The sequence below is a fragment of the Glycine soja genome, chromosome 11 (assembly GCF_004193775.1).
Source record: "Glycine soja cultivar W05 chromosome 11, ASM419377v2, whole genome shotgun sequence".
Classification (NCBI taxonomy): Eukaryota; Viridiplantae; Streptophyta; class Magnoliopsida; order Fabales; family Fabaceae; genus Glycine; species Glycine soja.
Genome location: NC_041012.1, coordinates 35,308,644 through 35,325,087, shown reverse-complemented (window position 1 = coordinate 35,325,087; position 16,444 = coordinate 35,308,644). Strand labels below are relative to the sequence as shown.

Sequence of the window (16,444 nt, the reverse complement as noted above, 5' to 3'; positions counted from 1 at the left end):
GTTTTTATATAATTAAAATTTTATTATAATAACTAAATATTTCTAAATTCATAAATTATATTTTGAATTGAAGATGAACAATTTAAATATGATATAACGATAATTAAATATTAACCATTTTCTAAAACAATTTATTAAAATTAATTTTAGAAATGAAAATAAAAGAGAGTATATTATAAAAGAGATAAATAAATGGTTATAAGTTAAATATATTAATGCGCTATAATAATATTATATATTAGTATACATTTATACTTTTCTATTCAAATCATGCTTTATAAAGTTGCTTCGACTTTCATTTTTCACTTGTCCTTCAGAAACCAAGCTCTTGATGCTAGTGGTTGAGATTCTCGTAGAAAAATGTTTTTCAAAAGAAGAGGAAATGTATGAGCAGAGAAGCTTGTTAAATTTTGATTTTCAGATTCTATATATAAAACTGAATAAATTATTCATTTTCATAATACATGTATTTAGGCATATCTTCAACGCATCATATAAATACATTTTATTTATGATTTTTATGGAGATTTTATTCACTAATTTATTCATGATTTTTATCAAATCAAATTCAGCGCATGAAGAAGGTTTAAATATTTATTTTTCTTATAATTTAACTTTTTTTTTTACTTTTTATCTTTACAAAATTATTATTTTTTATTTTTAATACTTGTAAATTATCATTTTTTATTTTTAATTCTTAAAGTATTTTAGATAATATTTTAAATAACAAAAAAACGTCATATAAAACAACACAAGAATAAAAAAATATAATTTGTAAGGATTAAAAATAAAAAATAAAAAAATTAAATTATAAGAAAAAAAATGTATTTCAACCCATGAAAAATGAAAAAGGTAAACAGAGAATAGAAGGAGAAGAAAATGCAAAGACCTTGATTGATTGGATTTGATTCCATAGCATACCCTAAACAACTAAACCCTCCATTAAGAGCACACACACTGACATGTAGCTTTTCAAAACTCAACCAAACTCGTTCACGGATGCAAAGAGAGTGTGTGAGTTTGTTACACAAAACCTCAACCTAAAGTGAAAAACACTTGCTAGTCCCTTCACAATCACAAGCTAAGGTTGAAGGTTGAAGAAGACATGGCCGAGGATGGCAGCCTCCCTCCACGCGCCTCCATTCCATCCGGCGATAACTCCGTTTGGGCCGATGTCTCCCCTCTCCTCCAAGCCGCCTGCCAAGGTCAATAACATGCACTGCTTCTTCCTTTTTTTTACCTATTACAGTACTTGATCGCTTCATACGTAACTCTTTAATTAAATAAAATACTTGTGTCAAACTTGCTTCCTCGTTATTTTGCTTAACAAATTTGTGTTTTATAAACTAGAATATTAAATAATATCAATTTCTATTGTGGTTCTTGATTTAACTTCCCTTGTTGCATTGGCAGATCTTCAAGAGGGAGAGCTTATTCATGGAGACAACTTCAATCTTTTTGCCGCCATGTCTGCATTGGAGGTATTCTTTTTATATCTATTCACACAAACACAATCATATAATTTTTCTTATAGATATTTAAGAATGAGAAATGTCTAGAGGTAGACTATTTAGAGGAGCTGTTTTCTGTTTTCTGTATCATTAACTTGTACAAATTGCTTTTTGTTGAATGTTTTTTCAGATAATGGACCCGAAGATGGATTCTGGTATTGCTTGTACATACTACTCTCTCGATGAAGCCATTGAGAATGGTGTTGCTCCAATTCCTATTAGTGCTGATAAAACTACCGATGTTCGATGCATGATTGACATCATGGACCATCTACTAGCCTGTGAGGTATCTCTTTCCAAGGGGGCTGAAAAATTCCTCTCTTTCTCCAAAACATACTCAAACATCAGCATTGTGAGGCTGACAAATGTACAATCTTAATATGATGCTCTTTAGTCATTATTTATTTGTTAATGCACAATAATTTATTCTCTTTTTAATTATCTGATTACATCCAAATTTACTCTTTATTTCTTAAACTTGCTTTTCCCCCCTCTGAGATGTATTGCAAAACATTCATCCAATAAGCATAATTTTTTGTCAAATAGAAAATTAGAACTTATATAAACACAATTTTTAGCAATACACAACACAAATAGTAACGGCTGTAACATTTGTTTGTGTTAAATAGCTCTGTCTGTTATACACAAGTCTTCATTTGTATCTTCCTTCTCTTTTATGTTAGTTGTCATTTGACCTTGCAGGCAACATGGCACAAGGGTCATTCATTGGCACAAACTGTCTATTCTTGCCTCTATCTCCTACGACCTGAAAGGACATCGTCGCATGCCCTGTTGCATTCTTACTGTAAAGTCATACGTGCAACCTGCAAAGCAATCCTTTCAGTTGTCTCACAAGCTCGAACACATGAAGTAAAGTATTCCAACAGCTCTTATTTTTATTTTTATTTTTAAAATCTCTACTGTATATAAACATTTTTTTGTGTCGTTATCTATCTGAAAATTTTAATTTCTTTTGTTTGGTCAAATAAATAATGGTTTTTCTTTTTTTGGAAGAATGTGATTATTTATCGTCCTGCTGCCATTCATTAAATAACTTTAGGAAGAAAAGTATGGAATAAAATGTTAGGACTTACGAATCTTTATGTTCAATATTTTTCAATTTATTTGTGCGGATCTCACTTTATGGTTAAATGTTGTGATCTTTATGTGTCACTTTACTGATTTACACTGACATGCAGCCTTCCTCTAAATGGTTGCATATAGACATGTGGCCATAGTTGTTTGATTTCCTAACACATGCTCTACATATATGTACTTTTTATAAGCTGTATATTTCTATGAACATTTGATCATATTTATTTGTCCTTCTATTTTGAGCACATTCTTTCATAGCATTTTTATTAAAAAATGGTCATATTTATTTGTGTCAGGAAGAGGATCTATTTACCATGGCATATGGCCTTCCTTTGAGTGGAGATGGAGATGAAAAGTGTTTATCAATGCTAAATGCTGTCGAAGAAACAATATCTCGCCAATTGCGTGCTTGTAAGGTTTCATCGTCAAAAAGAAGAGTGTCAGAAGGTAATTGCTTTTTCTTAGATAGGTCTTGTTACCGGTGTGTTCAGAGGTTATGTTTCTAACTTTTTTATTGCAATCACTTAGCATATCTTATGCTATGGGCTGTCTTATAGGATAATATATTTCAAATTTCCCTATAAAAAAGAAGGTAATTGCTTGTTGAAATTTAAAAAGTTACATTTTGTTTTGTTGGTGAGTCCTCATCAAAGTTGTCGTAAGGTTCAAATAGTTTTGCATCAGGGAGTCTTGTATTCATATGTAAAATGTTGTAAGTACCTGTTGTGGATGGCATTATGCCATCCTTGAATAATGTTGTTCATAATGCCCAAATACTATTCTGTTTTACAGTCTCTAAGCTTCATAATGTCAAACTCAAAATCGTCTTGCCTTTTCCCCCAGTCACACAAAGGGGTGCGACATATGCTGATTCCTTTTAATTTAGTTGTGAGCTATTTGGTTGCAGATATTGAACCACTTCAAAATAATCCTGATCTGGAAGAAGGCTACTGCAAAGCGCTGTTGTGTCGATTACGTTTTCGTAAGGTTTTATCCTATGTTTATTCTCTTCTAAGTTATGCAAATAATGCAGAATTATACATGCATAATTTATGCATTAGACATAAGTTGTCTATTTGTAAGTGAACATACTAATATATTTAATCAATCCACACATGTCAAAGATAAGATGATAAGCACTGTAAAATTATCATGAACCCTTTGAACTTTCCTTGATTAGCATAGTTTTAGTTTGATAAAGGAAGTTGAGGATGTCCTTACTCCTAATGCCCATATATGCCATATTACGCATTTGGCTTTAAAACTTGGGTACCCATAACTGGAACCTTTTGTATTCCTTACATCGTCACTATTCTGGTCATAATGGCTTCATGGAGGTTCAAATGTATGACCTCCAAACTACCCAATCCCCTCGCAACTACCCTAATCCTAGTGGCTTTCCCTGATGGTACTTTTATTAGTCGTTTAGTGTATTTGTGCTTCCATCTTGTGCTTATTCAACTTTCATTGCAATTTCAATTCTTTCTTGTCAACTATGCATGCTTTCTTTGACTGAAATTTCACGACATGATTTTATTTCAGCATTTTTACCATCTTTTGATGTCTATGAAACGACCCCAAGGAAGGGGTTTGGAGTTAGCAAGAAAACACATAGCTTCATGCATTTCAGAGATTGATTACATTCGAAAATGTTCGGAGTTTCTTAGAGCTAATGCACATGGAATTTCTGAGCAAAACTTAGACAATACAACTGCATCTGGTTGTCAACCAATTGGCTTTGATGCTAGTTTAAACTGTAGATTATCTGCCCCAACACCACCACGGTCAATCAAAATTCATTCTTGGGAAAAGGTAAGTGTTTATAGGTATGCTTTTAATTCATGAAACTTATTTTCATTGTTATAATCTTTCCATTTTATCTCTTCCAGGCCCTTGAATATTTCATGAAACTCCTTCAAGACCTAGACGTTGTATGTTCCTACTCATTGGACCCATCATTAGAAGCTGCTTTACTCTTTGTGGTTAAATTCCAGAAATCTCGACCTGATTTGGTTGCTAGAGCTCATCTTCAGGTGGATCTTGAATGTTCCTTGATTTGACTGTCTTGTTATAGCTACTTTAATGAATTTTCTACATAGACTAGCTATTTAATTAAATTTGAGTATTTTTCAATTAGATTTTTTCTTTTTTTCTTAGGAGACACAGCCAGGAAGAGAAAAATATAGTCTTTTATGAAAATGTGAATTTTTCCGTTGTACCCTATTTAATATATTGAATAGGGAAACAGCCTCTTTGCATATGCAAGGGCAAGACAGCATACAATGACTTTCCCCCATACTTTGCATGGCAAGGAGCCTCCTCCAGGCACTAGGGTACGTTAGTTTTTTCCATGTCGAGGAATCAGCCTCCTGAAAAGGCTGTGCCTGCTATAGACCATGTGGGTCTGACCCTTCCCTGAACCTCACACACAGTGGGACCTTCATAACATTGGGTTGCCCTTTTTTTATGTGATAGTGTTAGTTGGTAAACATGTATTACTTGTAACCTGATTATTGGCACTGTTAATGAGTATTATATGTTATCAGAGTTTTTACCTTGTTGAACAGAATATTAGGGAGTGACATCACTATAAAGCTTGCATCTATTAGTAAAAATGTTAAAGGAACTATTATTAATAGCTAAGCACAGCACCTGATTTCTTCTAACACTTGTACTTTTGGAAGAACCTTTTATGGGTTGCTAGAGACACACAAAGTAACACTTGTTATGTCTTCATGCTTCTTATTAGAATGTTGATGCTTGTCTTTGTGCTATTGGTCCATTGTGTCACTATGTCCATACCTGTAAGGCCATGCTAGATGTGCATGGTAGCAGAATTGTGCTTACTACTATTGTTTTGTGCTCTGTTCTCCAACCTCAACCATTAAAACTTGTTATCAGCTTCTGCTGGTCCAGGATGGGAAACTCTATGGTCGGGATCCTATGTTTTCTATGATCACTGGAGCTGCTGGATTACCTGGAGTCACAGAGAATTATGACTTTCAGAAAAATGAATTTATGGTGCAACTAGGACAGGTAACGCAGTTATAGCTATTGGCATACTATTAATGATCTACGTAACATAACTCCTTTCACTCTTTTGTATGTGTTCCTGAACTTATATAGACATGCATACTTTCGATGACGATGATGATAATCTTTTTACCTGAAATTATCAAGGCTCAATTACTTCCTTTTATCTAATTTCGTTAGTTTTTATAATCAACCTAGATTTTCTGACTCAAGGACAATATCATTCCCATATGAATTCTTGTCCTCCTAAGAAATGGCTGCACCATTCATGATTGATTTAGTTAGACACTGTATAATCTGTTCAAGTATTATGCATGCAGTTGGTGATAAATTTACTCAAAATTCTTTGTACAAATGCTGCTTGGCAAAGGCGTAAGCTAGGGAAAATGTTACAAGACTGGCATGTCACCTATGTACAGGTGTGTCCTTTGCTTGTTTTCCAGAGTATACTACAAGCTTCCTCTCCCCCTTTTTCTTTCTTGTGCTGTAAAATCAACATGTCTTATTTTCTTTAAGAAATTGAGTTAAATTTTAGGAAGGTTTTCATGGAGGCTTCTTAATTTAATACATTATCTTACTCTGAGAGAAACCTTTTTTTTTGTGGGGGTGGGTGGGTGGGGGGGTTATTACATCATTTAGATTTTTTTGAGTTACTAGTATTTGTTTTTCTTATTTGACGGCAGGAACACAAAAAAAAGTTGAAAAATGCAAAAAGAATACAATAGAAATTTGGTATAGGGGAAGGGATTAAATGGTCAAGATATCCCGGCATTGGGTGTGGGATTAAGCTTCTATGGTTAATGCAAATACATATATTTTATGACTGCCCGGAAGTACGTTTAAAATTAATCTGTTAATCTTGCATTACTCTGCAGCTAGAGATGACTCTTAAAGGAGAGTTTGAAGAAGCCTCAAAAACTTCAAACAATAAGGTTTGTTGCTTGTTAGTTTACCAATTGTCTGGTGCTCCTTAAAAAGTTAGTTTTCAGAAACCTTTGAGAAATAATGTTAAACTCACGTGGAAGTGAGTTTTCTTGTGTTGCATTGCAGCACACATGCTTTTCATGGGCATAAATGGGCTGATTGTCTATTAGCTGTTATCTCTAAACTACAATTCATCTGCTAATTTATAATATTGCTCCTGTTCTAGCAGAAAATATGTTTCAAAATATACCAACATATTCTCGCATGGGTAGAAGAGCAAACTTATTGGATAGCGTTTCGATTTCTCAATTTGGGATTTGAATTGGAACTCTACTCTGTCCATGATTATTGCATGGTATACTGGTATATTTATGTTGTGTTGATCAAGCTCACTGAGAAGAAACATCTCCGCATGGCAATGAGCAGTGACTCTGGTATGTGACAATAATTCATCAAGAGTTTTTATTAAGAAAAGTGATTTATATGTGTAAAGAGGGAATACTTTGCTTTATCTTTGGCAACAGTTTAATGACTCTCACAGTAGTATGATTAAGAATTTTGTAATAGTGCATTTGGTTATTAGAAGAAAAAATAAGCTTATGCTGACTCTGACTTCAATATGTACCTGTGTCCTGTTGACCAGCTAAGAAAAAGACAAAGAAAAAAAGGGATTCTTTCAAGGATGGGGAGATTGATTATCAGATCCCAGCAGCTGTTATGTTTCTTCAAAGCCAAATATATCTTGCTGAAGGACTAAGCATGGTAATTTTGTCTATATTTTCTCAATGATGATGTCTTTCATTATTTCATCTAGGAATAGAGATGTGAGACATTAATGGCTTGAAAATTTCCTTCCAGGTCTGTCGGTTCTAGAATTTAGTAGTCTGTATGTGATCTGTATGTATGATAATTTACTTTAACCTTGTATTTTTCTTTTGCTATTTGATCCAATTTGGTGGACTTACATTCTGCAGCAATCCAATTATTTTTTTAGATGTTTGCTGCTTTGAGGAATGAGTGCAGAATAGTTCCACTGCAAAGCCCTTTCAATACAGAGCATGAGGTAAGGTTTTCTGTTTCACCATATACAAATTTCAAATGTATTAAAAACATTAAAAACGTTGTGTCTTTGCTAAAACTAAAACTTAGCATGTTGAGTTTACAAACAGTGCCAAACTTTAATGCTTGGTTTCTTTTAAGTGTATTAATATTTAATATAATAAGATTACACTAATGGATACTATTTCAATTAGTTTATCGCTTTCAGAAAATTTTCACTAATTTCAGTTTTGGCATGTAATCAAACCCCACTAAATTTCAATGATGAATCTTTTTATTACCAGTGTTGGATTGAGTTTTCAGACGGGTCCTAAATCCTAGTCCTTTTTTCTGTCTTTTAGAACCATCAAATACTCATTTCCCATACATCATATACTAAATTGTGGTTTCATAGTTCCCACCATTTCATGGCTCCGGCTTGGATGAAACAAATATATCTTATGTATAACTAATTATTAATATTGTTTTTTTGCCTGAATACATGTAATTTTGTCATGCTGATAAGATAGTTGAATACTTGTAATCTTGTCATGCAGATAAGAAAAGATAGTTTTGGATATACAAGTATAGATTTGCCAAAATATAAGGAGAAACCTTCAATAAATTATTTAAACTGCATTTAGAGGCTTTTCTATGGTATCCAAGTATATTTTGTGAATATCTAAAAGATCCAGAGATATTCAGTAAACGGAATCTTTGTTTATACTTAACAATAATATGTATACGTAGTTCATGACCAATTTGTGGATGGTTAACCCATGGAATTTTGTACTTTATTAATCAAGCTTTTCATTTGCAACTTAATTAACATATAAACTTTTCTCCAGATATTTATTCAGCAATTCGAGCTTTTACAGAAAGCTTGCGTTCCTGATCACATCTCATATGTGTCATTCAAGGAGTCCACTATGCATGCTAACTTCTCTGTGAGTATTCTTTTGAAAATTATCATGTGGTGTTGCTTTTAGAGACAATTTTTTTACTTGTTTGTTTCTCCTTCAGACCCTAGCTATCTGTGATTACTTCAAGGAAGCTCAGAGGATAGCAAAAGAGGTGAAAAGTAGTTTTGCCAATGACCCTGACACAATGGCCGAGCTGCGCAGAGTAGAGCAAGTAGCAGAACGCAACAGCATTGCCTTGAATGTTTGTCAGGCAGGAGCCCTTGATCCAAAGTTGAAGATTTCTTTTACATTCTGTCATCATCCTTTCTATGCTACTGCTATTGTGAAGAGATCCTGATAGTAGATTCAACCAATTTTGAAACATGTTATAGGGTGTTAGGAGCAAATGAGTTGTGGCGTTAGCAGTTGTAACACTAGTATTTATTCAAACAATTTTTGTGGTTCATATTATTAGATTGAAATTGTAATTTTTTTATGATAAATAAATAAATAAAAATATTTATGGTAATTTTCCTTCCATGGCTGCACCCTAAAAGCTGAAGAGAGAACATTTTTTTGAGTGTCTTGACACTTGGGGGCAACTTGTTTAAGGCTTTAAGCTGAAATGGCAATGCTTCTAAGTTGCTTGTATAATGTACTATCAATTTATTTAGATTTTTTTTTTTAGACTCGCGCTATTGGAAAGTTCCATTGAGAGTTTCGATTAATCAGACTTGAGCCAACTTGACTCATTTAAGGGGACAAAGTTCTCTTAGTATATGGTTTCCATTGACAAGACTTGGACTTGAATGCAAGATGTTGCTTAAGAGAAATTAAAATCGGAGTAATTGGGGTATTATGTTTAAAATGCGTTTAATAAGTTTTGAAAAATGCCTGTAGTATTTTTTTAAATTTTTTTTAAGATATCTCTTTTTTTGGTGAATTAAGAAAATATCTTTTAGTTTATAAGAAAATAAAATATTTTTATTTTTTGATAACTTATCTAGTTATTTAAATTTTTTTAGATATACTTTTAATTAGAGTATTTTGAATGATGAAGATTTTAAATATATATATATATATATATATATATATATATATATATATATATATATATATATATATATACACCATTTTGAGCAATTGACATATAAGGATGGTTTCTTATATAGGAATCATTGCTTATATAAGTGATGGTTCTTAAAAATTACTAATAAATTGTAGGACTTATTTTAAATTCTTAAAGATTACAATATTGGAGAAAAAAATTGTTCAAAATTATTAAATCTCATATTTATAAAATTCAAAAAAAAAAAAAAAGGTTGAGCAACCCTACCATAGTTGTGCTATTATGCTATTAATTTATTCTTAAAAAAGGCACAGACAATTTACAATCTGGTACTCCAGTATTTGGTAGCTGAAATGTGAAGATAATAGGCTATCACGTGGGTCTGCAGTCTGCAGTGCGGTACAGTAGCAGTAGCATAGTCTCAGGACTAGGCTTATAATTGGTAGGCATCTTCTAGTCAGTTTTGTTAGAGCCTGTTTATTTTAAAGTTGTAGAATTAATTTTAATTAAATTAGTTTTAAATCGATAATCATAATCAGGATACATGTCTAAATTCATTCTAGTTAAACAAAATTATATTAGAACATGTGTCGCTCAGATAATTTTCTCTACAAATGCTTATAAAAAAAGAAAATAAGAAAAAATAAATAAAGTTTCTTCCGTAAACTTTTTGCTTATAAGTTAAAATCATTTTTTAGAGAATGCTGGATTAAAAGACTATACATGAGTTAAAATCTCTTTACATTTATTACCTTAAAAAATCAGAAGAATGTTGGAGTAGAAGCCGATACGTAACATGAAATTTTCTGAAAAGACGAAACTTTTCGCCGATATCTTCCAAATGACATGGGTGAATCCGAATTCCGAAAGTTGCAGAAACTTTATTCTACCAAAAAGAATAGAATGATCTTTGGGTACAACAAGAATTTGGACTAAACTTGACATATTAATATGTTATATATGTATATATTTTTTTAGCTAGCTTCAAAGTGACATAAAATATACAATTAAAACTAGGAGTATGTTGGAATTTTGAGTATTAGTTATATAACGTAATAATTATGTAATAGTTTTATTTGATTCGAGCATAATTATTCCACATTAAATGGGGTAATCTATAAAAGAAAATAAAAAGAAGCTTAGATCGAAGTGGATGCTAGTTGTTTAATTTCAGTGTCAAGAACCGAATGAAGCCTCAATGCAATATTTGATTTGCATCCAACCCATTTTAGTTGCAAATCTCACCGACTCCGCCGCATGCCCTCAAAGAAAAAGTTAACTTAATTTTATAGGCAAGTTTTTCAGATATGTCACTATGCCTAAGTGATTGCGGTATTTAATTTTAGAAAATTTCAGCGTGATTAATTCCTTTTTTTTCTAGTCAAGATAAAACCTATTCAAGTAAAGTTATTATAAGCAGATGGGAAATTTTGCACTAATTTTTTATATCATGAATTCAACTTTTATATAGTAGTAAAAATTATTTTTGAAGAAAGTATTTTTTTATGCAGGAAGAAATTATTCTGAATTTTAAAGTAACTATTAAATAAAATAACAATTTTATCATCATAAGATTTTGAAAAAAAATAGGATAAAATATAAGAATAATTCCTTATCTTTTATATATATATATATATATATATATATATATAGTTTTAAATTATTCTCCTAATTTTTAAAAATTCTAAAATAATTTCTTACTCTTTAATTCATAACAAGTTAGTAATTTCAAAAATTGATCATTTTCAATTTTTATACATGATTTTGAATCTTTTTTTTAAACTCGCCTGTATGAAAATTATAGAAATCAACTGATGTTTAAAACAAAACAAAAAAAAAAAATATAAATATAGTGAAAATTATGTAAAAATGAGTCTCAAAAAGTATAACATTAGATTTGTACGTTTTTGATGGATCGGAGACTCACCTTTCATATATTTTTACCTTGTTTATGTCTCTTTAATTTTTTTTTTTGAAAAATTATTTATTTTTATAATTTTTATGTAAATGAATCTAAAGAAATAAATTTTACATCTTGAATCAATAAAAAAAAAATGTTCAAATTGTGTTAAAAAATAAGGGAATGATTTTAAAACTTTTAAATGCTTGAGGATGAATTTAGAGAAAGAAATTAAAGGAACATTTGTATATTTTAGCTTTTTTTTATATATCAGTGACTTGTAATTAAATTCTTATGTTATGGTGAATACGACGCCCTGGATTGCTATCAGCCGCAATTCACCGAGAAGAAGCACAAATTTTATATTTATTAAAATATAACAAGTAATTCTCCAAGTAATACCTTCCGTAGCCTTTGGAATAAGGATAAACTTTTATACAATATATTTAGATATTCTTAGTATGATTTTAATAAGAATTAAGATTTCATTTTGATAATTTCTTAATAGAAGTTTGTTTTAAATATTAATATATGTTATATTGAAGTAAAACTTAATTTTGATTAGAGAATAACAAAATATTTAAGAAATTGCATTTAAATTGTGTCCTTAAAATAATTGGCTTGATTGTTGAATAAATCCTTAATTTTGTTATAAAAACTTTAAAACTTTATCTTATTTTGACATCAGAACATATCATAGTAAAAATCGAACCTGTATATAATAAGGTTATTTTACACATTATTTTTAACAAACAAGTGCAGAAAAAAAAAACTCTATATGTTGTATATAAAAGAAATTTCAAATTTTTTAAATTGTTGGATCACGACTTTAATTCTATAATAATCATTGATCTTAAGTTTACTTGAAATTATTACAACCATGGATCAAAATTTATATTTCATTTTATAATTATTATACTTCCTCTAAAGAAAGAAAATTATACATTCAACTTTTTAATTATATATAGTTACTTCAATTTTAAATGCTATTAATATTATTATTATTATTATTATTATTATTATTATTATTCACGCAATAAATATTAATTCTTATATATTTAAAAAATATATCCATGTGTATAATCATAAAGTCGTAGTTATTTTCAAAATTATCTTTTTAACTATTATTTTAAGTAAAAAAATGATCCTTTTTTCATATTTTTTTAAATATATTCTTTATATAATCATAAAGTGATAATTATTTTTAAAATGATATTTTTTTAACTATAATTTTAAGTATAATTATCATTAAATGAATTAAAGGGTTATTAAAAATTATTTTCCATGCATTTATAACATTAACAATTATATTTTAAAATATTTCTGTACTTTTAATTTCTTATGAGTAGTTATAGAATAGTGATTCATTTCTAAAATGTAGTGTACAAGTTTCATTATTAACCTTTGATGGGTTTATCTTGTTCAATAATCTTTGGACAAATAAAAGTTACGTGAATGGGAGACACTCTTAAAATTAATCAAAACAAATAATTAATTAGTACAAATATGATCTTAGTTGACGAAGAGATCTCAAAATCATGTAATATATATTTTGCCTATTTTTATATTTTGTTTAAGATCAATTATACTCATACTACACTATCAAGAAATGGCTTTTAATTATTCAAATTGTCCGTGTTTCCTTAATGTTATTGTGATCGTGCATAATCAGGTATCTTTCATATCTTACTCCACATTATTGCTTCATTAAGTCATCCTTCCATTTTAAATTTTAAATTTTCAAATTTCAAGGTTTAAATTTTCGTTTTATAATTCAAATTTTAATTTTTCATATTTTAAAAATTTAAATTCTAAATATTTTAACAATTGATAATTTTTTAAGTATATATATATATATATATATATATATATATATATATATATATATGTTAAAAACTACTAAAAAAATATAAAAATATATATAATTAAATTTATTCAATGAGAAAACAAAATGTGCCTAATAACATTAAAAAAATATTATCTATATAAGTAATAATTCTTATAGATGAATAATATTTACAATAGTTAAATTATTAGATATAAAATTTGGAACATGTAATAATCTTTATGGATAAATATATTTTACAAGAAATTATTGTTTAATAACTTTAAAACATACCAAGTAATTAAATAATAATAATCATAATAATAATAATGAACAAATTTTATTACATCTATAAAGAGTGTTCAATTTAAGTTATAATAAGGTTAACTAATTCGAAACTTCAACAATATTGCATAATTAAAAATAATTTATTTAAAATGATTAAAAATATCATTTAAAAAATTATTTTAAAATAAAAAACATTTAAAATTATTAATTGTAAACATACAAAATAAAAGTACATGTAAACATTACATAATGTTTACAGCAACAAAATTGAATACAAAAATTTAAATAATTATATATTTATATTTATTATACTTTTTTTAATGTATATATTTTATATATGTATTAGATCACCATTATTACTTGGATAAAGAAAAGATTATGATAAATTTTATCAGGTTTAATATTTTTTAACATATCCGTAATTAAAAATATATTTAATCATATTTTTTAATTTTGATTCAATTATATTTAATATGATACTAAATATTTTAAAATTAAATTTATTTATGTATATATTTTTCAAATAAATATTAAATACATATAAAAAAATAATTTAAACGATACATGAGTTTAAAATCTAGTATCATAATGAGAGGAAAATGCTTCTAAAAATAACCATGTGCACATTGAATGCTTTCAAAATTGTCTGGTGTGTTTTGTACTAAATTTCATTAAAAAGTTTCATATGGTTTACTGAGGATATTTTTTTTTATAAAAAAAGGACATATATGGTAAATTAAATTGTTGAAAAGAATATTCCAAGAACACTTGTTGAAAATAAATGGTAAATGTCTAATACGTAAAGTGAATTGTGTATATCCTAAGGATGTATTTAACACCCATTCAATTACAAAACAATATAAATAATAGTTTTATTGATTTTTTTCATCTTAAAAATAATATTAAGAATAATTTTAAATTGTTCGATAGTATAATTTTTTTACATTAACATTACATAAAAGTTAAACTCTAACGTTTAGTATATTATTTTAAGAAAATATTTAGTATATTAAGAACTTTAAAAATATTATTCATTTTATTTTATTTTCAAATTTTTAACACGTGTCTTATATAATAACACTTATTAATAATATTATCTTAACTATATATATTAAAATAATTATCACTTTAATTTTACTTTATTTCACTTATTTATCACTTAAAAAACTAAAAAAAATATTAATTAATTTGACCATTATTCCTATTTTTAAGTATCTCAAATAATAAAAATAAAACAACATTATCAAATAAAGACAAGGTAACCAAATATATTTGTAATTTTAAGATAAAAAATAGTACTATTTGATAAATTATAACAACTATTTCAGAAAGAATAAATGGAAACTTGAGGGAGATGTTAATTGTAGTGTGGCAGTGTCCTGTGATTGTTTTTTCCCCCTCCCCTTTTAAAATAGAAAAGGGAATCTTAAATATGCCATTTGATGTGTGCATGATCATGATCGGGTGTGTAGATGCGAGTTATTGTCGATGAACAGAACATCGTGGTTGGATGTTCAGAAATCACAAGTCAATTAAGTTGAAAGGAATACCCCTAGCAAGTACCAAATATATACAAACACAAACTAGTGGGGTGATATGGATTCTTCCATAATTGACAAGTTAAGATATCCTACAAAATTAAGTGGCATCATAAAAAATATTTATGTTTATATTTAATTTTTTTTGTCTAATTTTAAAATTTTACTTTTAATTTCACTTCAAATTTAAAATGTAACTATATTCTTTCATAACACATAAAGTTATATTTTTTTTAATAGTAAATAATTTTTTATTTTAAATAAGATTAGTTGCTCAATTTTTAAAAAAAAAATATAGCACAGATGATTAAAATGGTATTTTTCTTTTATAAAATGTTATTGAGAAATGGGATATTAAGTGAGAATGTGAGATGATTAGATGACAAATTTATTACTATAATTATTGAATATATAGGGTAGATAAAGTTATAAAGCAAGGTTATGCTATTTTTAATTAAGTGAACATGTAATCTTTACTTATTTTATAATTTCAGTCATTTAGGTAAAATTAGATGTTTAAACTTTTTTTCTGTAAAAAAAAACATGTTTAAATTTTTAGATGTATATCCACATGTTCCTTCATTTTGGAGTTAGTCTTGTAAGGGTTTATACCAATTCAACCCTCCAGTGGGTTTTACATGGTTAATATTAACTCTTGTTAATCCGTATAAACTCTCATTCGATACAGTCAAAATACTAAATAATGCTGGAAACTGCTAAGTAGAAAGGATGATTTCTGAGTTTAAAAGTTTATTGCCAAAGCCACTTTCGTTAAAAGTAAAAACCGTGGCCACAGTTTTTATTTTTCATTATTCTAAAGAACATGATATCATAGTCTCATTTAATATCAAAAACAAAAGTTTCTTTTACTTTGACTAAATACTCACTTTTGTTTTTGAAGGTGTAATTTACTGATAAACGTGTCACTAAAAAATAAAAATACAAAATTTAATCTCTAAAAATGTAAAAAGTATGATAAATATTATGATCATTAACTTTTGTTTGTCACTCTTAATAAAATAGCTTAGGTGACACACAAAGACGAATTTGTCACTAAAATGATTGTCAACATGATGACTAGATCGGACAATGTCAGTAAAATATTATTTTTGAACGTAAATATTAGTAATTTTTTGTTGGACAAAAAATTTTAATATTTTTTTATTGGAGAAAAATGTCAGTAATTTTTTTTTGACCTAAATGTGAGTACTTTCCATTAGACAAAAAATGTTAATAAGTTATCATTATTAGATGAAAATATCAGCAATTTTTTATTGGATCTAAATATCAACATATTTCTATTGGACTAATTTATTACACC

The 16,444-nt window shown here is 28.2% G+C and overlaps 1 protein-coding gene across 8 annotated transcripts; it reads left to right on the top strand.

Annotated features, from left to right (window-relative positions):
• The first annotated feature begins 875 nt into the window (after positions 1–875).
• Positions 876–9,043, top strand: LOC114372858 (N-alpha-acetyltransferase 35, NatC auxiliary subunit-like). Of its 8 annotated transcripts, none has more exons than XM_028330406.1 (16): positions 876–1,205; positions 1,414–1,481; positions 1,642–1,797; positions 2,214–2,381; positions 2,903–3,053; positions 3,514–3,593; positions 4,149–4,418; positions 4,496–4,639; positions 5,508–5,642; positions 5,960–6,058; positions 6,515–6,571; positions 6,793–6,997; positions 7,207–7,325; positions 7,558–7,626; positions 8,450–8,548; positions 8,625–9,043. In XM_028330406.1, the coding sequence occupies exons 1-16, from the start codon at positions 1,106–1,108 to the stop codon at positions 8,859–8,861; spliced, it is 2,157 nt and encodes a 718-aa protein (XP_028186207.1). In that variant the 5' UTR covers positions 876–1,105; the 3' UTR covers positions 8,862–9,043. The 8 variants fall into 8 exon arrangements, 7 of the variants coding, with proteins under 7 accessions (XP_028186207.1, XP_028186206.1, XP_028186205.1 ...); XM_028330405.1 differs by having other exon boundaries at positions 3,493–3,593; positions 6,790–6,997; XM_028330404.1 differs by having other exon boundaries at positions 1,642–1,878; positions 6,790–6,997.
• The last annotated feature ends 7,401 nt before the right edge of the window (positions 9,044–16,444 follow it).

Excerpts from the sequence above, each read along its gene's own strand:
- LOC114372858 (XM_028330400.1), top strand. The coding sequence starts at position 1,106 with ATGGCCGAGGATGGCAGCCTCCCTCCACGCGCCTCCATTCCATCCGGC. Across the intron at positions 5,643-5,959 it reads TTATGGTGCAACTAGGACAG|TTGGTGATAAATTTACTCAA; the intron begins GTAACGCAGTTA and ends TTATGCATGCAG. Across the intron at positions 7,326-7,557 it reads TTGCTGAAGGACTAAGCATG|ATGTTTGCTGCTTTGAGGAA; the intron begins GTAATTTTGTCT and ends TTATTTTTTTAG.